Genomic DNA, 25,475 nt, shown 5'->3' with positions numbered 1-25,475 from the left:
GAGCCGAAGGCAAGGGCGAGGAACACACCACGGGGGTGTACGCAGAGGCGCCTGGAAAGGAGGAGGAACAGGGAAAAACCCAAGCCCGCAGAGAAGCTCCTTGACGCGTACGGCGATCAGACAACCCGACCGGGGCCGACGGTCCGGCAGATGGACGACCGACTGCGGGAACAGGACACGGTAATTTGGATGCCCGGGCAAACTAAAAACATGGGCAGCATAAGCAGCCAGTAATTGTTGGCGTCGTACCCGCAGTGGAGGTACACCTACCTCCACTTGTACGCTGTCCACAGGGCTGGTGCGGAAAGCACCAGTGGCAAGGCGTATCCCGCTGTGGAGAATTGGGTCCAGCACCCGTAACGCAGATGGGGATGCTGAGCCATAAGCCAGGCTCCCATAATCCAGACGGGACTGGATTAACGCCTGGTAGAGCAGCAACAGGGTAGAGCGGTCGGCGCCCCAGCGGGTGTGGCTCAAGCATCTCAGAGCATTTAGATGCCGCCAACACGTCTGTTTAAGCTGCCGGATATGAGGCAGCCAAGTCAACCAGGCATCGAAAACCACCCCCAAAAACCTGTGGGTCTCCACCACAGCAAGGAGTTCGTCGGCAAGATAAAGCCGCGGCTCAGGATGGACTGTTCGGCGCCGGCAGAAATGCATAACGCGGGTCTTGACTGCCGAAAACTGAAACCCATGCGCTACAGCCCAACACTGCGCCTTACGGATAGCGCCCTGTAGCTGACGTTCAACAGCTGCAATGCCAGTAGAGCTGTAGTAAAGGCAGAAGTCGTCAGCATACAGGGAAGCGGAGACAGGATTTCCCACGGCCGCAGCAAGCCCGTTAATGGCTATTAAAAACAGACAGACACTTAAAACAGAGCCCTGTGGCACACCGTTCTCCTGGACGTGGGAGGAACTATACGAGGCCGCGACTTGCACGTGGAAGGTACGACACGACAGATAATTGCGGATAAAAATCGGCAGAGGACCCCGAAGACCCCATCCATGAAGCGTAGAAAGAATGTGATGACGCCATGTCGTATCGTACGCCTTCCGCATGTCGAAAAAGACAGCGACCAGGTGCTGAAGGCGGGCAAAAGCAGTACGGATGGCCGACTCCAGGCTCACCAGATTGTCGGCGGCTGAGCGGCCTCTACGGAACCCACCCTGAGACGGAGCCAGAAGGCCCCGAGACTCCAGCACCCAATGCAAGCGCCGGCTCACCATCCGTTCAAGCAACTTGCAAAGAACGTTGGTGAGGCTAATGGGATGGTAGCTGTCCACCTCCAGAGGGGTCTTTCCAGGTTTCAAAACGGGGATGACAATGCCTTCCCGCCATTGCGACGGAAACTCCCCCTCGACCCAAAGACGGTCGTAAAGATCGAGAAGGCGCCGCTGGCAGTCCACTGAAAGGTGTTTCAGCATCTGACAGTGGATGCCATCTGGCCCAGGAGCGGTATCAGGGCAAGCAGCTAGGGCACTGCGAAATTCCCACTCACTGAATGGAGCATTGTAAGATTCCGGGTGGTTGGTGCGAAACGAAAGGCTCCGACGTTCCAGCCGCTCTTTAATGGAGCAGAAGGCCTGGGGGTAATTCGCAGAAGCGGAACTCATAGCAAAATGCTCTGCTAAGCGATTTGCAATGACGTCGGAGTCAGTACACACGGCTCCATTCAGTGAGAGCGCAGGGACGCTGGCAGGGGTCCGATAGCCGTAGATGCGTCGAATCTTGGCCCAGACCTGCGAGGGAGTGACATGGAGGCCAATGGTGGACACATACCACTCCCAGCACTCCTTCTTGCCTTGGCGGATAAGGAGGCGGGCCCGCGCACGCAGCCGTTTGAAGGCAATAAGGTGCGCTAAGGAGGGATGTCGCTTGTGACGCTGGAGCACCCGCCGGCGATCTTTAATCGCTTCAGCGATCTCAGGCGACCACCAAGGCACAGCCTTCCGTCGAGGAGACCCAGAAGAATGGGGAATGGCAGATTCGGCGGCAGTAACGATGCCGGTGGTGACCGATTGAACCACCGCATCAATGTCATCAGTAGAGAGAGGCTCAAAAGCGGCAGTGGAGGAGAACAAATCCCAGTCAGCCTTATTCATAGGCCATCTGCTAGGGCGCCCAGAAGAGTGACGCTGTGGTAGTGACAAAAAGAGCGGAAAGTGGTCACTACCACACAGGTCGTCATGCACACTCCATTGGACAGATGGTAAGAGGCTATGGCTACAGATGGAAAGGTCAATGGCAGAGTAGGTGCCATGCGCCTCACTGAAGTGTGTGAAGGCACCATCATTTAACAGCGAGAGATCGAGCTGCGACAATAAATGCTCAACGATGGCGCCCCGACCCGTGGCCACTGACCCACCCCACAGAGGGTTATGGGCGTTGAAGTCGCCCAATAGCAAGAAAGGTGGCGGCAATTGGGCGACCAGTGCAGCCAGGACAGGCAGCGAGACATCACCATCCGGTGGAATGTAAAGACTGCAGACGGTAACAGCCTGTGGCATCCACACGCGTACAGCGACAGCCTCTAAAGGCGTCTGGAGAGGGACAGACTCGCTGTGCAGAGTGTGAAGGACATATATGCAGACGCCACCAGACACCCTTTCATAGGCTGCTCGGTTCTTATAATAACCCCGATAGCCACGGAGGGCGGGGGTTCGCATCGCTGGAAACCAAGTTTCCTGGAGAGCAATGCAGAAGAAAGGGCGAAGGCTGATAAGTTGGCGGAGCTCAGCTAAATGGTGGAAGAAACCGCTGCAGTTCCACTGGAGGATGGTAGTGTCCATGGCGGACAAAGGCGTGACGGGACTGGGAAGGCAGATTACGCCGCTGGGTCACCTGCTGCCTCCGATTGAGCACCCGTGCTAGCGCTATCCATGGCGGCTGAGGAACCGGCGAGATCGAGGTCCTCAGCGGACGCCAGGATCTCCACCTCGTCCTCAGACGCAGATCTGGAAGGTGGCGGTGGGGTGGCTGCCACCGCGAGTTCCTTGGGCTTAGAGCTCTTCTTCTTTGATTTCTCACGCTGCTCCTTGGGTTTAACTGGCTGGGAGGGCTTCACCGATTCAGTCTCCGGGACTGAGGAGGATCGTGAAGCCCGTCGACCAGCTGATTGCGGGCACTTACGCCACTGTCGGTCGTCAGCCTTCCCACTGGTGGAAACCTGGGAAGGGAGGGACCCGAGGGACCCCTTGCGAGCGTGAGAAGCCGAAGAAGTTGGACACTTCTCCGGCTTAGAAGCAGGGACGGACGTCCCTGATGGGGGGGATGGTGTTGCCCCTGAGGTAGGTGGCGCAGGAGCAACCCGGTGGGTAGAGCCCCCCACTGGCAAGGGGGCAGGAGGAGTCTTACTGCTTATCGAGCTGGCTGGAAGTCTCGAAACTGATGGGGCTAGCACAGGTGTTGTAGCAGCTGCATAAGAAGATGTCATTCTCACAGGATGGAGTCTGTCATATTTCCTCTTGGCCTCAGAATAAGTCAGCCGGTCCAGGGTCTTATATTCCATGATTTTGCGCTCTTTCTGAAAGACTTTGCAGTCTGGCGAGCAAGGTGAATGGTGCTCCCCACAGTTGACGCAGATGGGAGGCGGGGCACATGGAGTATCGGGATGAGATGGGCGTCCGCAATCTCGACATGTGAGGCTGGAAGTGCAGCGGGAAGACATATGGCCGAACTTCCAGCACTTGAAGCACCGCATCGGGGGAGGGATATAGGGTTTGACGTCACATCGGTAGACCATCACCTTGACCTTTTCCGGTAACGTATCACCCTCGAAGGCCAAGATGAAGGCACCGGTAGCAACCTGATTGTCCCTCGGACCCCGATGAACGCGCCGGACGAAATGAACACCTCTACGTTCTAAGTTGGCGCGCAGCTCGTCATCAGACTGCAAAAGGAGGTCCCTATGGAAAATAACACCCTGGACCATATTTAAACTCTTATGTGGTGTAATAGTAACGTTAACATCCCCCAACTTGTCACAAGCAAGCAACCTGCGTGACTGGGCGGAGGATGCCGTTTGTATCAGTACTGACCCAGAGCGCATTTTAGACAAGCCCTCCACCTCCCCAAACTTGTCCTCTAAATGCTCGACGAAGAACTGAGGCTTTGTGGAGAGGAAAGACTCCCCATCAGCTCTCGTACAAACTAAGAATCGGAGCGAATAACTGTTACCTCCATCCTGAGACTTACGCTCTTCCCACGGCGTGGCCAGGGAGGGGAACGTTTTCGGATCGTACTTCTGAGCATTAAATTGAGCCCGAGAACGCTTAGAGACTGCTGGCGGCTGGCCGCCAGCGAGAGATGATGTACCACGCTCCATTGCGGGTCATCCGCCCTGATGCCACCTACTCCGACCAAGGGCCCTCCCCACGGGCGCCACCCAGCCACAGCAAAGGCCACCTGGCAGGATGGCCGTTGCCGGGAGTCCTGATACCCCAGGAGGATAGGCATCTACTCCTTGGCACACGTGGGGAGTTAACGGCGCAGGCATCAGTAGAGCGATCCCTGTGTTGTCAGGGGGCTACAACCAAGAGGGTACATGGCGGCCCCACCACAACGGGCTGGCTACCGTGCTGGATCTTAGGTGCAAAAATGTCCAAGGTCGTCGTCGCAGTGAAAAGAAACACTGCAGAGGGCAGCATGGTAATCGCACCCAGGGACGTATCCTCGCCCAAGAGATCGAAAACGAGCGGAACACCATTGCAACGACGAGAAATCCAGCTAAAGGTCTAATTGCACGACGGATACAGTGCACCATGTAAGGCGCCCTTCCCCAATTGGCTCGCTCTTCGGATAAATTTAGAAAGATGGAGGTCAAACCCGAGAGGGGACCATCACATAAGGCCGAAACATGTGAGACTCCTTTTAGTCGCCTCTTACGACATGCAGGAATACCGCGGGCCTATTCTAACCCCCGAACCCGCAGGGGGCGCCAGGGAGGAGTAAAGCAGCCAGTCAGCCTTAGTAAGCCGCCATTTAGGTATGCACGTGGATGGGGTAGGAGTCAGCAGACGGAGAGCACATGGGAAGTGGTCTCTCAAGTAGGCGTCAGAAAGAATGGACCACTCAAGATGAGGGGCACTCTAGGCAGTGCACAAGGATAGTTCCAAATGGGAATAGGGGTACAAGGAGTCAGAAAGGAAAGTGGGTGCACCAGTGTTAAGGCAGAAGAGGTAGAATTGGTTAGGAATGTCAGCCAAGAGGGCTCCTCTCTGGCAGACCTTGGGAGAACCCCAGAGGGGATGATATGCATTAAAGTCACCAGAAAGCAAAAGGGGTTGCTGTGATGCTAGAAGCAGACATAAATCCACTGTGGGACCGCAGGCCATGAATGTTCCATAGGAGGGCAGTCATGAGGAGGAAGAGAATGACTGCGGAGGGACAGCCGGTTGAGAGTCGCTACTAAAGGGCTCAGAAGCAGGAGGACCCTGCTCCAAGGGGTGTACACAAGCATTGGAGTGCTTGGGCGGTTGGTTGGTGGGGTCCAATGCCAAAAAACAAATGGTGGTGTGCACCGGCGAGACAAAGGCCAGCCGGGCTAAGCGACCACGTCAATCAGGATCTTCGAGTTGGTGAAGGGGCAGACCGTTTGTCTTTAGCGGACTTCTTTGAGCCCTTCTGCTTAAAGGAAGACTTGGGTGTTAGTTGGCTGGAGGGATTGACGAAGTCTTCCCGCGAGTACTCCTTCTGGCCTTCCTGCCTGCCAGTTGTGTAGTGGGTAGCTTCACCTCATGAGGCAAGAGTCTGATAGTTTGTTGCACAGCAGGACTGGGGTCAGTGATGCTGGGCAACTTCACAACCTCAGAGCCAAATTTGAGGTTGCATATCTGTGTAACCATGTCCTTCATGGAGGGAGGGGTAACAAGAACTGAACTATAAGTGCCTGACAGGTGAACACAGAGCTTGTGGCTAGCCAGCAAGCTACTGGGTAAGGCACTTTTTCCTTTACCTGAATCTCTTGAACAGCCTGCTCGTCGAGATACACAGAACAATCCTGGGAGGAGGCGGCATGGCCACCATTGCAGTTGATACAGCAGGGAGGAAGAGGTAGACATTCGCTCTTGTGTGCATCCCTGCCACAGGTTACACATATGGCTGGGTGTTGAAAAGATGTTCTAGTGTGATTGAACCAATGACACTGATAACAGCGCATCGGATTCAGAATGTATGGCTGGACTGTGATGATTTCAGCTGGCTTTAATCTTGGATGGCAGCACCACTCTATAATAGGTGAGGAAAAGAGTGCGGGTGGGCTCCAAAGAAGAATCGACCTTTTTCATGACATGATGAACGACAATGACGCCCTGATCAGAGAGGTAAGATTGTATTTCAGCCTTGGTCAGACCGTCAAGAAGCCCAGTGTAAACTACACCACAGGAGGAAATCAAAGTTCTATGTGCCGTGACACAAACAGGGTAGCCGTGGTGAAGTAAGGCAGCAAGAACTTGTTGTGCTTGAGCATCAGAAGCCGTCTCCAAAAGCAAAGTGCCATTCCGTAAATGAGAGCAGGATCAACACCTTCTTAAATAATAAACAGATTAACTGTGGTGAAGGACTGACTATCTTCAGTATGTGATACAACAAGGAACCGCTGTGCAGTGGGAAGGGTCTTCAAATCAGAACCCTAATAACGTTTTCGTTTTGTTGACATCGATGAAGAGGATGAGTGACTCATCACGAGGAAATCCCCCATGATTGCAGCATCTCCAATGGCGCGCTCCTACTGGGGGGCTGCTACACAAGGGGGCGCACCCGCCTTAGGTGATTGTTCACACCTCAGGTCACACCTCCCGAACACATGACAGAGGGACCAACGGGCAATCTGAGAAGGTTACAGCTCAGTCAGTCACTCCTCCCTGGGCCTGGCTTGTATCAGGGGGTACGTGTGAACCCTACCTGTCAACCCGGGCCTGGGAATTACGTGTTACCCAGTCACCTTTTACTTGTTAGACATGTGGTCTAGCCTTCAGGAGTGCACAGGGAAGAAGAAGAAGAAGAAGAAGAAGAAGAAGAAGAAGAAGAAAAGAGAGAATCCTCAAACACCGAAGCAGAGGAACGGGAGGTGAAAGGTAACAAAGAAAGGAAACAAAGAAAGGAAAAAGGAGCCACAAAGAAAGTTGAGACTGTTTGCAGGTCAGCAACAGAATGCAGAACATTCCCTATAATACCCCAGACATGTTCCCCAAGGGAGAGGAAAAAGAATAGCAAGAGGATAGACATGTAGTACAGAAGGTAAAAAGGGCTGCCAAAGGCTGGGGCTCCGTGGTAGCCAAGTATGAACCTGCCAAAGAGTGGCTAGGCCCCGGGAGGGGGGAACAGTTTGAGAGCCCCCACCAACAATTTTGTTTATTGAAGATAAAGTTACTGTAATTGCCCTTATCCATAAAAGTAGAAACAATATTACTTCTTAATGAGTGAAAAATCCTATTGCAAGTGACTTAATTATATTTGTACTATTTGGAAAGTAAATGTTGAAATAGGACTAAGTCCACGTCCCTTTCTGGTTTAATTTTGACTTTCATAACTTTTGGTGATCACATAATTCGTACATAATGAAGTAATTACTATTGAGAAGAAATAAGCCGTTAACTGTTTCTATGAGAACTTGCATATACTATTTATAACTGCTAGCATCACTGTACCACTTGTCTGATTATAGTAGAGTTCATTGCACTTCATTGGGTAAGAAGTAATAGTAGCTTTCTTTTATCACAACTCTATACAGATTATATAAAAGTAATGTACAACATTAGTATGCCTAATTAGGCTGGTGACCATTTTTATTTCATTTAAGTAAACTTGGTTTCTTAAAAAATTTTCCAAATTTCAATCTTTAGCTTTCTGGTTTCTTCTGTAGCACTGAATTCAGGTTCGATAAGACAAACCCATTAGGTAATTCAAGGTCAGTTTTACTTAAATCCTCCCACAGGGTAACATGTCCTGCATCATAATAACATATTTGGTAATACAGATTGTATGTTAATATAATACGTGATGCAGTACAGTGTTGTACGTTTTCAGATGTTCTGCTGTGAAATGTTCATCTGAATTTGATAATAATAATAATGGACAATGTGCCATACCACTCTGCTGTGGTGGATCACGCTCTAACAACGAGGAGGCGAAAATTGAATATTTTGCTCTATGTACAAAGAAACATTCTATCAGATAAAGTTGAACTTGGCATGAATAAATCATAGTTAATGGATCTTGTACTGTAGAAGCCAAAACCTCCACAATACAAAGTCAACAAACCAGTTAACACTAAAGAGCATAATGCAATCAAGGCTTCTTCCATATCATGCTCATTTCAATCCAGCTGAGCATATATGGGCCCAGGTGAGAGGTACTGCGGCAGGAGACACCAAGAAGCTTGGGCTCATTGAGGTTGAAATGCAGAAAAAAAGAGCCACTGCAAACTTTACCCCACAGGAATGATACTGAGTTGCCAGCCATTCAAAGAAGGTAATTGAAGAGACATGGATTTATGAAGGACCAGATGGAACAGAGAGTCAGTTCAGTCAGCTCCAGTGCCAGTTTCAGTTCTGAGGGAGAAAGCGATGATTCTTCCTTTGGCATCACTTAACTTACACTGTAAATGTGAGTACGTATGAAAAATTCATTGATGTAACTGCTTCATTTAGTATTGTATTTCTTTACGGCCAAAGAATGTTTGCTTGGCAGCTGACTATAGGTCATAACCTAAGATGGGCATTGTGTTGTTGCTACCCCTTGGAATCTATGCTTCCCTGCACTCTTTCTTCCCCAAATTTCCAAAAGTTGCAACTTCTTTTAAACACAGTATAGTAGTTTACTGCCTCTGTATTTCTGTTTTGCACAGTTCATCTGATTATAGCTTAAACCTGTTAATGATACCATGTGTGTGACATGAGGCTAAACTATATAATTCAAAATTTATATGACAATCACTATTTCCCAGTTCACTGTGACTAGTCTGTGTACATATTACCACATTTAATAATTTTCCCTCCGTGGAAATCTTTTACCACAAACTCACAAATACAGAGACTCACTGACAAGGTAAGAGCCCAATGAATTTGCTTACAACACATTAATCGAAGATACTGAAATGCATAGTCTTCTTCAAACAATGTGAAACTTCTGATAGGAATATCAAAACTCTAGAAAAAGATAGATTGATACTAATGTAAAGATAACATTTTAAGTTGCCAACAGGCAAAATTAAAAGAGATTTACATTTAAGCTTTTGGCCTCAGCCTTTATCAGAAAAAGAACTACTTTCCAATACATATAAAATTGAATTAAAAGTCAAATAGTACATTGCTCTAACACAACAGTTTAAGGCTCAAAGTTTTAGAGAAGTTCGATATACTGTGCATAAATAAAGTTTTGTATGCTAGTTACAAAATACAATAAGGACCACTGATTTGAGGATATCAAGAAGAAGCTAATTAATAAAGATTATAGTCAATAATGTGGTGCAGTTTAGTTGTAATCACTGTCATAGACACAGTACAGATATCTGACAGCCTCACAGGCATGGAATATGCCAGACTGGTGTCTACCACTGATGGTTTAGCTGAAATTATCTTCCGAGCACCCTGAACATTACAAAAATTCCAAATTGTTTCTTGGATTGAGCGCTTTTTTGACAACAATTATTTTGCTTGATGTTCAGATTCACAACTTTAGAGGCATCATATTATTGTCTTCAATTAGTGAATCTCACTAAAGTGTCTAAGGCTTCCATAGTGTCAATCCCAGAGATGTTAGCTGCAGACATTTTGCCATAATCACTGTTAACTTCTGGTGCCTCCTGTGACTTCAAAACACTTTTATAATATCACATCATCCACTCTCCTTCGGTAACTGAATTTCTACCTATGTCAATCCATTTTAATTTCACCTGAAAAAGCACTCAATTCATTGGTAGACACAGAATATATCATTTGTACAACTTCAGAGCGATCAGCTGTAAACTACTCGTCATTTAAATTGCTTTCCATCTCTGTTTCTTCAATCATTTTAGACCATAGTTCACTCATAATACTGTTTTGGTTCTCACTTTTTTGCAGTCTGCTTATGATGACCAGTTTTTTTGTGGCTTGTCAACATCACGTTTCTGTTTTGCGGCTTTAGATGCACTTTTGCTCTGTTTGGAAATTTTTCACTGTACATACAAACATTTTACTGTGATGTAGTCTAACTGACAGTCATACAAGTAGCTGAATATTAACACAGCACAATGACTTCATTAAATAATTAAAATACCACAGCACTGATGCAAACATAAGTACTGTAAACTTAGGTTTAGTGAATGAAGAATCACTGATACTGACAAAGCCAGTAATGCAACTCACTTATCTTGGCAAGACTATAATCACACAGTTAGGCAAACAATTGTTGCTGAAAAGGTGTCACACCATGGCAAAATACCTTACGCATGTTGGACTATTGGGTCCGCTGGATTATAGAGTGCTGAATTATCATGATCTTACTGTAACTGATATCAACCTGCGACAGTGAAAATATGATTACATATATTGTTACAGCTCTGCTGAAATTCTACTCATAACAGTCAGCAAATAACTGACAATAACTGAAGTGGAATAATACGTACTGCAAAACTTCTAAGGGGTATAAACGATGCTAATTTCACTGTAATGCATTCTTTGTATTCCACAGTTACCAAATGACATATTTTTATTTCATATGCAATCCATCTGTAAAATGTGAATACTTACAAAAGTCTCAATTTCTTCTGCTCCTAAATTTAGTACTGAATCCTCCTTAATATGATCAGTGGACCCCGAGGCTATAAATGGGTCTTCCAGATACTGACAAAAGAAAACAAAACCTCTCATTATGTATATACAACATAGCTCTCAATATTTCATTATGAAGATCTTCATACTTTTCAGTGACTCATCTCTTATTCAAAGAGTAATTTAATAAAGCTGATTTTCTGATCAGATATTTTAGTATCATACGCTGTTGAGCAAACTCATCAAACCGTCTGTTTTGTAGTGTGTTGATCCATATCTGCAACACACTACAGCAGCATTTCTGGATAGCAGAGATTTGACAATTTCTTGGTAGGTTTCGGCAGGTATATGGCACTAGATGTGCTAGAATTTAGCTCATGCAAATCCCTTGAATTACTGGCTGTTGGTTTGTGGGTTCAGATTGGCATGTGTTCCACAGATGCACATCAGTTGGATTTGATGGGCAAGTCATGAATGTGCATTCACTGTAATACTCTTCAAATCACTGCGGCATGATTCTGGCCTGGTGAAATCGACAATTATCCAGCTGGAAATATGTGATTACCATTAGGAAAAACAAAGCGTCAAGGGAACCATGCTCACACAATTCACAGTAATCATAATGTATTTGGTTACTACTAGAGGTTCAATGGTACCCAAGGCAAATGTTTCCTTTAGTATAATCATACCCCAACAGCCCTGCGTACACAGCACTGTGCATTCACTCTCATGGTGAGCAGTAGCTATAATGTTTGCCTTATCCGTGTATATCCAAATGATGCTGTGCTGTACTGGTCAAAGGTTAGGAGGAGTTAGATTAGGAAACGATATACTTAAAGTAGTAGATGAGTTTTGCTATTTTGGTAGCAAAATAACTGACTGTGGCAAGAAAAGCGTTGCTGAAGAAGTACTACATAAAATAGTAGATGAGTTTTGCTATTTTTGTAGCAAAATAACTGAGAATGGCAAGAAAAGCGTTTCTCAAGAAGAAATATTTGTTAACATTGAACACACACTCAAGTGTTAGAAAGTCTTTTCTGAAGGTATTTATCTGGAGCGTAGCCATGTATGGAAGTGAAAGAGGGATGATAAACTGTTTAGACAACAAGAGAATATGAGCTTTTGAAATGTGGTACAACAGAAGAATGAAGATCAGATTAGTAGATCACAGAACTAATGAAGATGTACTGGCTCATATTGGGGAGAAAATAAATTTAAGGTACAACTTGACTAAAAAAGGGATTGGTTGATAGGATGCATTCTGAGACATCAAGGGATTACCAATTTAGTACTGGAAGGAAGTGTAGGCAGGGGATGGAGGGGAGGAGGTGGGCTAAAAATTGTAAAGGGAGACCCAGAGATAAATACAGTAAAAAGGATTCAGGATTCAGATGGATGTAGGTTGCATCAGTTGTTCTATAATGAACAGGGTTACACAGGATAGAGTAGCTTGGAGAGCTGGGTTCAAAGCAGTCTTTTGACATACCACCACCACCACCACCACCACCACCACCACCACCACCACCACCACGGATAACATGTAACACACAAGGGTAATGAGAGTCATGGTAACTCTACAAAAATACTAAAAATTACTGATATTGTAGGATAGAATGGCTCTCCATCTATGATTTTTTAACTATATGCAGCCATTACATTCCATGATTGTCTTTCTGTACCTCAAGCATAAAATAACACTGATTTGAAAACTTACACTATGTTCAGAGAGACTCGCATTCCATTTCAGTCCTGGATCTTCCTTTGTGTTGTAAAATGGAGCCTCAATTTTTAATGGATCTTGAAGTAACTGGAAAAGGAGAATTATTACCCATTTAAAGCTTGCACATAAAACTCTGTAACAACTGTATGACTATTAAGAGAGATGGACAGGTTTGTCTTCAACCACACCTCACATAGAAAATTACATTGCTAAAAAAACAGTAATCATCCAAATAGAATAAATTTTCATTCTGCAGCAGAGTGTGCATTGATTTTAAACTCCCTGGCAGATTAACACTGTGTGCAGGACTCTTACTCAAAAGTAAGACCTTTCCCTTTCACAGGCAGGTGCACTATCAGTAGAGCACTTGCCTGTCGAAGGCAGGCAAAGGTTCTAGGTTTCTTAACTTGCATGCATTACACTTCATGATTTGGATTGCTCCCTGGACTGTTTATATATGCTTACGACAACTTTTGCTATGGTCTAGACTTTGGCTCCTGTTAGCAGTTTACTTTGTCAAGAAGACGAAAACATGCTCTTTAATTTCAGTGAACAGCTGAAAGTAGCCAACAGTGCGGAATGAAACATTTAGTTTCAAATAAATTGTCTGCCTCTGTGGAAAGCATCAATAAAAGCCAAAATTTCTTTAGCAAACCTACAAAAACAGCTTCACTGTTCTGCAAGGTGATTAATGTTCGACTGCCAAAATGCTGAAATAAAATAAAATGAGAAAACTAAAATCAATATGATATTTTAGACTTCCATAATTATGTGAATGCATTGCAATTCATTTCATAGCTCCTGGCCAAAGAAATTCATTTTTTTTCCATTTAATGTGAGAGCTGTAAATGAAGAAGAAACAGCAAAATCACCCTGGCAGCTTCGGTGTGCCAGAAAAACTTTTCAAGTAGCTAGAAGCAGGAAAAGGTACTGCTCCTACATGAATAAACTGAGCATGTGCATGAGCCCACTCGCAACCACTCACTCGAACCTAACAGTCACACTGATTGGAAGCTGTTTGTTATTATGTTGCATAGTCTTCATCCCGAAGCTTTTGACGCATTTTGCTGTTGGCAGACACTTGTGTGTACACTGTGTTTGTGTTGTTGTTGTTGTTGTTGTTGTTGTAAATGGCACATTTCCTTTGCAATGTTTTATTTTGGTTTTATCCTCTTGTTTATGTTTTATTGCTACAGTATTATTCTGCTGCAGCAGGATGCTGTAAAATCCTTTGTTAGAGCATCAGTTCTTACCAGTCTCAATTACAAAAATTTAACTGAGAACTAAAACAATGAAATATTTCCATAGTCCTAAAAAATTCCTAGGTTCCCCCAGATGAAAAAATTCCAGGATTTCCCAGTTTTCCCAGAGTGTATACATCCTGTATAGTATAACTGGCAGAATTTCAAGCCTTGCATGGAACACTTACTGTGTGAAAATGTTCTGATCACATCACAAGTGCCATGCAGTTTGAGTCTGATGGTGTAGCTGTCAGCTTATGGGCTTCAGACCCGCCAGTTCTCTGTCAGGGTTGGTTCCTTAGCCATTACCAAGGTGAGAACAAAAGTAAAGTATGATTTTTATAGGATGGGACCTCTTTAAATCTAAAAACAGTGCTGAGCAATACAGCAGTACAACAGGTCAGCTATTTTAACTATCTGAAATGTGATATCACATACTAACATGACAAAGATACAGGTAAGAAAGTAACAAAATTTGGAAACTACATGTAAAAGCAAACAGGTACTTTAGAAAAAAGATAGAGAAAATAACACGAAGGAAGTTTTAGAAAATGATGACCATCTCCACATTACCCTGTGGAGGCGAATCATTAGTCATTTACAAATGACAAGGCAGTAAGATCCAGGCAGTGCAATGGGATTCTTTACACCCACAAATGGCTGTATGAGAGAAGACATTATGACAGAATTTAAAATGTTTAACACGCAAAACAAAATTGATGACAAAGAGGAAAACTGAATCAATATCTTGACACAATGAACAGTGGCAGACAATATTACAACATCAGAGATTATAGCCCAGTAGGTTGACGAAGCTGGGGAAGGCCAAGGAAGAGTGAAGGCCTAATACTCAATGCACAAAAGAAGAAGTTGTTTATAGTGCATTTAAAATTAGTTGTGACTTTTGACAATTCAGTATGGAGTGAGTGGAGGGGCGCATAGTTGCTAGCATGGATGATATCAGCAGGCAAAGGTAATGTCAGGCCTGCTTAGCACATAACCTGTCAGCTGCACGTCTGATTGATCTGTAATCTTTCTCACACATCTTATAGCTTCATTCGTCAACCTTCTGATTAATTCCCTATCATTTCAAGAAAGGTCATAGTTATTGTGATATTTCAGTATAAGCTAAATTACTGCAAGAAATTCTTAAAGTTTGCAAACAAACATAGGGGTACTATGAATTTGCATTTGATTTGTGTTAGGTCATATTATGCTGCATATGAAATTTAGATAACATATTGAATTATTCTTTAAACCTCTGAGAAATTGCTATTTATCTCCAATGTCAAGTAAATGGAATGTTAGTAAAGGTCTCCATCACCAACGCACATGCCAGTAAAAAAGCCAGAATGAAATATTCATAAATCCCTCATATCTCATAAATGGTCTCCCCCTCAGGAGACACCACCTTAATGAAACACCATCCATGTGGGTGAGGGGGTTTGTGTGATCCAATGAAGTGGAGGGCTATACCAGCAGTAGTGTAACTACAAGCAGGGCCTCCCAAGCTGGACAGATCTCCATAGAGGATCCAGATGAAGTGTGTCTCACAATGTCCCGCCTAGTGTCCTGCTCTATTCTATCGTGGCCCATCCTATACTCTCGCTTCCTTTCCTTTTCCTCCCTGTGATTGTGTGGCAGCAGGCACAGCCCCCTAATGTGGACAGCAAAAGATCCTTGGATACCATGACAACATTGATGCACATAGGCCTTACTGCAAACGGATGGACAGCACTCTTTAGTTGTGCTGAAGACAAGCTATCTAGGGGGTAATGTCCTGAAATAAAACCTTGGCAGGTGTCCAGGCCATGAGGTGGCAGCCCCACCTGGACACTCAGGTGCTGTGGGCTGATAACCCACACCACCAAAAAACACGCATCACAGAAACTAACAGGAGAAACAGCCGGATGGATCTTAAGGATATGACCTTTGGCTGAAAAGGAAAACCCGTATTGGTTTTTGGAATGTAAGGATGTTGAGAGAGGCAAGGAGGCTGAGAGAGGTTGAAAACCAGATGGAGAACTACCGACTAGATATATTGAGACTAAGTGAAATAAGGTGGCCAGAATCTGGGGAATTACAAACACAAATTGGTGGACTGCTGCTGTACGCGGGTCAGACAGGTGAGGACGTGATGTGTAGGAATGGTGTAGGGCTCTTACTGTCTAAAAGCAGCAAGAAGAGCTTACTGGAGTTGAAACCAGTCTCAGAACGGATAATAACCGCATGCTTTAAAACAAATGTGTGATACGTCACTGTAATTCAATGCTAGACACCTAATAAAATAGCTAAAGGAGAATTAAAAGATGCATTTTATACAGAGCTTAATGGAGTCCTTAGACAAACAAATTCTAGGGGCCTAAAAATTTTAATGGGTGACTTGAACACAAAAGCTGGTTCAGAAAATGAAGGGCTTGAACATATCATGGGTGTGTACGGTGCTGGGATAAGGAATTTAAATGGTGAACTGCTGATAGACACATGCACTGAACATGACCTAGTCATTGGAGGCACAGTGTTTCCACATCGTAACTGCCATAAGAAAACGTGAGCTTCTTCAGACCATGTTACCGAAAATCAAATAGACCACGTAGTCATAAGCTGCAAGTTCCAACACTCTCCGTTAGATGTCAGAAACAGAAGAGGAGCGGACGTTGGAAGTGACCACCACCTAGTTTTGGCAGAATTCAGACTGAGAAAAGAGGCAAACAGAACCAAGCTCAGTCACAGGAGCAAGAAAACAGATCTAGCAAGGCTAAAAGACCAACAGATCAAAGAAACATTTGCCCTTGAACTACAAAACAGATTCCAGATCCTCTCTGAAGAAAACTTTATGGAAGAGGGAATTGAAACATGTTGGGGAAAAAAAATGAAAGACAGTTATTTAGATGTGATGGAAAAATCATAGGATGTAAGGCACATCAATGGAAGGAATGGACCTCCAATGCTACATCAGATGAGATCAGCCACCGGAAAGAACTAAAACTTAAGTTAAATCTTTGTCTGACAAGAGTGCAAAAGAGCGAAGCGCATAAAGAATACACAGAGAGATAAAAGGAAATGGAAAGATGAGCAACCAAAATTAGTAGAAGAGGCAGCAAAACAAGGAAATATTAAAGGGTTCTACAATACAACCAAATGGTTGTCAATGAAGAACTTCAGACATGAAGGACCAGTTAAGAACAAGGATGGGGTGATGCCTACCACTCAACAGGCACAGCTACAGAGATGGGAGGAGCACTTCAAGGAACTGCTAAATTTTGAAGACAACCATCACGAACAGGTAAGAGATGTTCCAGAGCAAGTCGAAGAAGATCAAGATATAAATTTGCAGTGTCCCAAAATGGACAAAATTAGGGTTGCTTTGAAAACCATAAAGAATACAAAGGCTCCAGGCCTAGACAACATAGCACCACAGCTCTTAAAAGCTGATATTGAATGTACTGTTAAGATGCTCTGTCCCTTGATGAAGCATATTTGGCTTGAAGAGAAATCTCCAAAGGAGTGGAAAAATGGTTTTGTCATAAAGCTCCGAAGAAAGGGAAATTTGTCAGACTGTAGCAACTGGCATGGTATTACATTGTTGTCAGTGCCAGTAACATCATCACCAGAATTATTTTAAACAGAATTAAAGAGTTTCTTGAAAAGTGACTGCGTAAAGAACAGGCCAGTTTTAGGGCACAACACAGTTGTATTGATCTTATTAACACTCTTAGGATAATTTTAAAGCAAAGCGAAGAATTCCAAGCAACCATGTACCTGGCATTCCTTGATTTTCAAAAGGCCTTCGATTCCATGAAACACAAAGTGCTCTGACAGGTGTTGCAGAAGTATGGGATACCACAGAAGATCTTAAACATCATAAAAGATCTGTATGATGGTTACAAACATTGCATACTCCACAAGGGAAATGTGACAGAGCCCATGAAAGTAATAACTGGAGTCCGGCAGGGTTGCATTTTATCACCAACACTTTTTCTACTTGTTCTAGAATAAGTTATGTGAAGAGTCACAGCAGGCAGGAGACGAGAAATCCAGTGGGAGATCCATGAATGTCTAGAGAATTTGGATTTTGCAGACAACATAGTTTCACTAGCCTAGCTGACTGATATGCAAGCTACATTAAACTTGCTGAAAGAAGAAGCAGAGACTGCTGGCCTCAAGATAAATACAGGCAAAACAAAGGAAATGAGAGTAAATTCAGGGAACATCAGAGGTGCCACTGTTAATAGAGGAGCAGTGCATGGAGACTGTCAACTCATTCCTGTATCTTGATTGTATAGTGATGGAATATGGTGGAGCTGGAGATGACATGAAAAACCGCATTAAAAAGACAAATACATACAATTGTATCCAATACAGAAAAACAGAAATATCACGTACAAAACAAAAATCCGTATTTTTAATACAAATGAGAAGGCTGTCCTTGTGTATGCCAGCGAAAGCAGGAAAATGGATAAGCTTAATAAATAGATGTCTCTGACACATCATGAATATCTGGTGGCCAGAAAAAATATGTATTGAGGAGCTCTGGCGAATAACAAACCGAATACTTATAGAAGACCAGATGCGAGAAAGTGGTGTTGGTTGGGGCACACCTTGAGATGGAACCATCGAGAAAAAAGCATTGGAATGGAATCCCCAGGGAACAAGGAAGAGAGGAAGACCTAAGGGCACATGGAAGAGGACAATGGAAGGGGAAGCAAAAAGAGTTGGCAAAACCTGGGCAAAATTGAGGCAAATGGCCAAATACAGAGACAGATGGCGAGTTCTCCTGGATGCCCTATGCCCCCATAGGGGCCAAAAGAATTAAATCAAGTCAGTCATAAATGGTCTGAGATATTAAAACAAGCTTGGGAAATGATAGCATGCAAAGAGGAGAGTATTTTACCATATGGTTAATATCTGAAATTGCCATATATACTGACATAAGTGAAGAAGCTGCACATTTACTTTTATACTGAGAACTGGCTTTCTTGTAACTACTGATATGTCTCGCCCTCAGTTGCTTGGTTAATAACACACCGTTTTAGGATTCTGTTACCATTTCAATTGCCTTACAATGTTAGTGAGATGTGTATCTGTAAACTATACTGTGTTTAGGCAAAAGAAGCAGATGTTAACACAGCAACAAGAGAAGTACCATATTTCTCAAAACTCGTCACGGTCCATGAATCCAGCTCTCCTCAACTACATTCTTGATATGCCTGATAACGTGAGACCAGTCCGATATAACATTTGCAGTGACTTCTCTTGTCAACATTTCAACATCACCGAGTATAAATTTCTTGTTGTTTTTTGGCCACATTACTTTTCACCTACGACCATATATTCCCAGCCAGATTTAAATGAGCATAATATGGAGAAAGCCTGATTAAACAATACCCAAACATTAGCCAGTTCACTGACCTGTTAGCGTGGAGTTTCTGGCTAGTACAGTACTGAAAGTTCCATTAAGTCTACCTTACACAAGATGGGTTCAACTTTATCCACTCAAATATTTCTTTGTACCCTGAGAAAAATAGCTGCTTTCCTCTGCTGTATTGCTGGGACTTTACCCATCCCAACTGAATGGTATTGTGCATTGTCCATTACTACTGTCGAATTTGGATGAAAATTTTCTGGTGAACGAGTTCTTGGGTGATCACTTTTACTGTGAATCTTGATGTGTTGGCAGATGTGCCAACACCTTGTAGTTAGAGGAGGCCGAAATGCACGCTATAATCTAACGCAGACTGGAGTGAGGTCTGGAACAGGATACGTAATGAATGCTATAAAGAAAAGTACGTAGCTGCTGGAATACTTAACTTTAATCCATCATTTGTATACAGCATTCTTGATTATACAAGTGAGACTCTCTCTAGAAATGGTTAATGGCGCCTTGCTAGGTCGTAGCCATGGACTTAGCTGAAGGCTATTCTAACTGTCTCTTGGCAAATGAGAGAAAGGCATCGTCAGTGTAGTCGCTAGCAAGTCGTCCGTACAACTGGGGCGAGTGCTAGTACGTCTCTCTAGACCTGCCGTGTGGTGGCGCTCGGTCTGCAATTACTGACAGTGGCGACACACGGGTCCGACATGTACTAATGGACCGCGGCCGATTTAAAGCTACCAGCTAGCAAGTGTGGTGTCTGGTGGTGACACCACAAATCTCATGTTCAGACATGCTGCAATGTTATTATTAATGCAATGGCAGCACGGAACACTTGTTTACAATACCTGACAGCTGTAAAACACTTCACTGCCAGAAAGTATCAATTTACAATGAGAGGAAATAAATGTAGGTGCCTCTGATGTGTGACACCACATGGTACTGTTTACCCATGGTGTGGCACCATGGGCGCTTTACCAGCCAAACAGCTAACCATTGGTGCTACCTAGGCAATGGCACACAGTGAGCCAAACATCAAAAGTTGCAACTGTTTTTAAATGCACTATAGAGTAAACTATGTATGATCCAAATAACATTGGCTTTAGGGACCAACTGAATGAGGCACTGCAGTTGTTAAGAACTCATATTCTGGAGGATGGAGTTTGCTCCATCTGTCCATCTTTCTTTAGGTTTTCCTAATGGAGGAAATGATAAATGTAGAAATGAAAAAAAAGAGTAAAAATATTTAATGAAGGAAAACACAGAAATGAAAAAAGAGTAAAGTAAATTTAATGAAGGCAAACAGAATTGCTCCACAATTTAAGTAAATACCTTGATAACAAGGATAATGAAACAAATTGAAGTACATGACACTGCAAGGGTTTATTAAAATGTAGAAGAGGGGACAAAGAAAAGAAGCCTACAATGGCGCTGTAATTTTAATGGTAGATAATACTTAGGTGTAAAATATGAAAACTGCCACATTGTTGTAAAAGTGGGTATTATATAGCATCATGTTCATTCAGATGGTGACGTGAATGATAAGAGTGTTGAGAAGGGTCAAGATTCACTTTGGGTTTCCGGACATAATGGAGTATTTTCAAGCAAAAGCATTCATATCTTGAATCGTACTTTGCCATCATTTTCACAGTATATGATGAATTCTCATTCTTGCTCTGCCCACTAATCAAACCTCCCATGAGAATGACAACTGATTCAGTCAAAGAAGTATCTGTGGATAGTTTACTCATCAAGGCAACTGGTCAAATACGTAGGAAATCACTGTTCAGGTCCAGGGCATTGCAGCAACTATCATGCATCATTTTATTTAGACATCAACACAATGACGCGTAGTTCTTATTTTTGTTTGTATATATAAGAGTGTGCTAAAAAGTAATGCCTCCAACCCTTTAATTCTGTTTGCAGTATCGGTTGAGATACTACATGTCACATATATTACTCGACTGAGTAATGTGCACAGGTTTTTTCACTCTGCTGACCCAAATTGGAACCATCTGCTGCTAGAGGGCTCTGGATTGTAGCATGTAACATGAACATGTGTAGCTTAACTAAGTTGGTGCGTGAGGAGCAGCGTACTGTGATCAAGTTTCAAATTCAAAGAGTCTGCCCATACATGCACCACCCTGTCCTTCAGCATGACAATGCCAGACAAGACATGAGGGTTGCAATGTCTGCAACAATCCGACAGCTTGGGTTCACTGTCATCAATTATCCTCCATATACTCCTGACTTGACCGCCTCCAATTTTCATCTGTTTCCAAATCTAAAGAATACCTTCGAGGACTTCCATTAGATAGTGACTGAAGCAGTGAAAGCAGAGGTGAGGTTGTGGCTCTGTCAACAAAGTCAGTGTCAGTATCAATGAACTGGTCTCTCAGCAAGAGAAATGTGTTTATTGTGTGTGTGACTACGTTGAGAAATAAATACGTCAACATGAGGAATAAAGACATAAAAAATTAACAAAGCTTGTTTTATTTGAAAAACTTTAACAGTTTCTGCATAAAAAATGTGGAGGCATTACTTTTTACCGTGTCCTTGTACAAGACAATAATTCTACTAATGTAGATATTAAAACTATTGTTCCTGTACAAAGACAATACTTCAACCTATATAGAGCAATGCCTAAAAAATACTATATTTAGGCTTTTGTGCCATATTTGACAATAGTGGGCAAATTATGATATTGTGAGTCAGTCATAATTACTAGCATATCTGAACAAACCTTGACAATAATGCTCAGCTATATCGCTTACCTCTTCATTTACATTCCCCACAACTGTGAAATAACAAATCAGTGATTAATTCCATTCCGTCAAAAAAATTCTAGAATTACCTCTTGATTCCCAGTCTCCTGTGGTTCTTCCTTTATTTTCACACTACAGGGGTATACCTGGACCTGTGGTGAGAGTAACACAAAGCAAAATGAGTATATTTAAAAAGTCATGATCTCCACACACTGTTAGCAACTTTCACAACTTCTATGCCACAATTAAAGTACTTTTCGTGAATAATTAACACCACATAATTTAGCAACAACTATCATTTTATTGCCAGTTCTCAGTGTATGTTCTTTCGTGCGACAGTAATTCTGGTTGATGCAAAACTGATTTGTTTTATTTCAATTAGAGAGAAAATAAAATTATGTGAATGACAACATTATTTTCTAGATATTACTCACTACAGAACTATTCTAAAAATAAATTCTTACCGAGTGATGAAATACCCACAGCTTTTTCATACAGCACTGAGTTATTGAAAAACACTCTTATACAATGGAAGTAGTGTAAAAGATAAATGTCATGTGTATATTGGTTTCTGTAGTTACTCCAAATAGGAGTGGCAAAAGATCATCATCACAGAAATTGTAGGTTTTATTGCATCACAAATTATTCAACTTGCTCATGATTCACTACCTACAGCAGACACAATACCATTTAAAGAATAAAAATGTGCAAGATAATCCTCGAGTTTTCACATCAATGAAGAGAGGTTAAATATAATGAAGAGAAGTGAAATATAATCAAGGTGAAAAGGTTGAAAGCTGGACAACACACATCTCTGTACTGTTGTTCTTAAGCCAGGCTTACAATAAATGTGAAGTCTAGCTTCACTCAATGCAGACTGTCTGCTATGCTGTCAACAAATACACATAATCTGCCAACACAATTTTTGCAAATCCAATCTATGGAGCATGTTCTTGCATTTGTATCATTACCAATTCTGCAGAAACATTCAAGATGAGGGGGGCAAAGGAAGCAACAAATATTTTACAGTGCAACAAAAAGTTTGGGTCAAACTTTAAGTTACATTAGTTACAACAAAAATTCCTTAATATTTCTGTAACATCCTTGCAATTTAATAAATATCATTTATCATGAAGTGATGTATATAGAAGAGGTAGTTAAAAAAAACACACATCAGTACTGAATGTACAACCTCTTAGTTTTGCCACAACTTTGCTCCCATCACAAATATACACACTGGAATATATCAGGGTGCATGTACACTGTGTTCTAAAAATTAATTAATGTGAATTAAAGACACAAATCACAATTTTCTGCCATGAGTCTTATTGACACTTGGTTTACATATTCAGAGACAAGTGCTAATGCAAAAAAAATATTATATGAAACTAACTTCTTAAACCAGTGTTCACAGTAAATGTCTCTTCAAACTTCTTTCAAGGTAACTATGAGAACTCGACTGAGCACTGGTAGACCGATTATCTCATTAACACAGCAGAAATACAACCCTCAAGAAATTATCAACAGATAACTTCACTAACCACTTGCAAATATCAGAAAAATTAAAACTGAATAACTATCAGGAGTTTGAGTGTGATTAACACCTTCAGATGTATTGAAAACCTGAAAATACTGGACTACGGTAGGAAAGCAAGGGTTTTCATCAATGGCATAAATGTAGCTATGGAAAAAGATTGTTATAAAAACTTCATTGGGTTTCCCAACCCACAATTAGACTTTCACCTCCCTACTTAACCTAGGCCTTAGGCTATGCTGCAACTCTATAACCACAACAGGTATAGTATAGCACTCAATGCAAATTCATTGCTTTCCTCAAGTGATCATCATCTCCACTAGCCCTATACAGGTATAGCAAAAAGACAATCTATGACACCACTCAAGTAGTGACATAAACAAGGAAATACGGAAGCGTCCGATCCTGCCCGTCTGCTTTGACCCATTACATCACAAATATGGCGGAAACAAAAACAAACACACACACTTTCCACAAGAAGCCTAATGACACTAACGGGACAAGCGCTGCAAATGGGGTGTTTTGGGTGGGGGGCAAACTAAATATAAACAAATTTAGACGCCCTGCGTAGCTACAACGTGTAAATGAAGACAGCCATGCATGAATACCCACCCACCTCCCCAGGGGTCATAACCCTTGCAACCCATAGAAGATAAAGATGCTTCAGTAGCTGATTAGTGATTTTTGTCTTTTTTTTTTTTTTTTTAAATCTCACGGGGTAGAACAAACAGATCAGAAAGATAAATATAATAAACTAAAACAGAAATTGGAGGAAACACATAATTAAAATAAGTAATAAGTGTTTTTAAATTAAAAAAAAAAACTCACGAGATAGAACGAACAGATCAGAAAAGTAAATAAAATAAGATAAAACAGAACTGGAGACAGCCACACTCAAACCAAACTCCGCGCCGTCATGACGCCACACACGACAACACCCTTACGTCATGGGTCAAAGCCGATGCGTGGGATCGGACGCTTCTGTCGACCCCATAAACAAAACAGACAACCACAGTCTACAACAGGAACATACAAACACAAGATCCAAGGTGCCATCTATGTAACCTATGATACACTTTTAAAAAATTACACTTATAGCTCATACTGATCACTAGTAAGTGCACAGTAAGTTAGTGCACCGGGTGATGGCAATGTGGTCACTTGCTGAAATATTGTGCTCATTGGAAATGACATCCAGCCAATGACTATTTTTATCATAATAGTTCAATTTTATATAAATATATTATAACTGCCAATAAGCAGTGCATTACAAATTTGTCTAAATTTACAAAAATTAAATTCAAACCCTCCCCTGCATCATTTGTGAATTTTAACACACATTATAATCTATGCCTAGTGCTGTAAATGTTGAGTGTAAACTTAAAAACTCACTGGAGATTTTATTGCACTTAATTCCTCATACTTTCAGCAAAATGGCATGAATTCTGTTTATTCACACAACATACTGCACACTGAAATTAATGAAACAATAGTAAAAAAATACTAAGAAACTACTTACAATGGAACCTGGTGAACCTGATATCTCACTTGTTTCCTCTTTTATCCAAATAGTTTTTTCGTGGTCCATTACTGCAGTCAGGCTGTAGGAAAGACGAGGAACCAGATAATAAAAGTCACATTCAATTTCCATTGTTAATGTGAGATACAGCTGAAAGGCAGTATTTTCAGTCCATTACTGGGTGCAGCAGATGAACCACTAAACTATAAATAAATTAAAACTAGGTGAAGAAAAGAGTCTAATGTCAAGAACTGATTTACAATTCTCTCATAATGAAGTCATAACATATAACCTCAAAATGATAGAAAGTCATGTTTTGCAAAATCCATCCCACAGAAAAAAATGCTAGGCTGACTGATACTGTTTGTGTCTGTCATTGGTTTAAGGTATACTCTACTACTGTGAGCATTATTTGAGTGGTGTCTTGCTTTTTCCCAGACGAACTCTAACTAGGCGTACAGCATTATGAGCAATCAAAGCAACTAATGAATGGAAAGGATATTTTCTACAGAAAATAAGTAACTTACATCAACCACAATTTAAATTTGAAGAAAGATAAGTTGAAATAAAGCC

At 42.5% G+C, this 25,475-nt stretch overlaps 1 protein-coding gene and 1 long non-coding RNA gene across 2 annotated transcripts in view; both read right to left on the bottom strand.

Annotated features, from left to right (window-relative positions):
- The window catches only part of LOC124553957 (zinc finger protein 708-like), an 88,446-nt gene extending 76,127 nt beyond the window's left edge, over nucleotides 1-12,319 (bottom strand). Inside the window, exon 1 of the mRNA XM_047127972.1 lies at nucleotides 12,239-12,319. Coding sequence (XP_046983928.1) covers nucleotides 12,239-12,319 — 81 coding nt within the window. The remainder of the gene's footprint in view (nucleotides 1-12,238) is intronic.
- Nucleotides 12,320-12,492: 173 nt separating this feature from the next.
- Nucleotides 12,493-24,986, bottom strand: LOC124554015. The gene is made up of 3 exons (XR_006968207.1): nucleotides 24,903-24,986; nucleotides 21,939-22,001; nucleotides 12,493-12,559 (listed from the first exon to the last, which is right to left on the bottom strand). It is a non-coding gene; the product is annotated as an uncharacterized LOC124554015 (long non-coding RNA).
- Nucleotides 24,987-25,475: the final 489 nt, after the last annotated feature.

The sequence above is a fragment of the Schistocerca americana genome, chromosome 11, assembly GCF_021461395.2.
Source record: "Schistocerca americana isolate TAMUIC-IGC-003095 chromosome 11, iqSchAmer2.1, whole genome shotgun sequence".
In the NCBI taxonomy this organism is placed as follows: Eukaryota; Metazoa; Arthropoda; class Insecta; order Orthoptera; family Acrididae; genus Schistocerca; species Schistocerca americana.
Note: the sequence above shows the minus strand (reverse complement) of the source record. Positions and strands in the feature narration are given on the sequence as shown.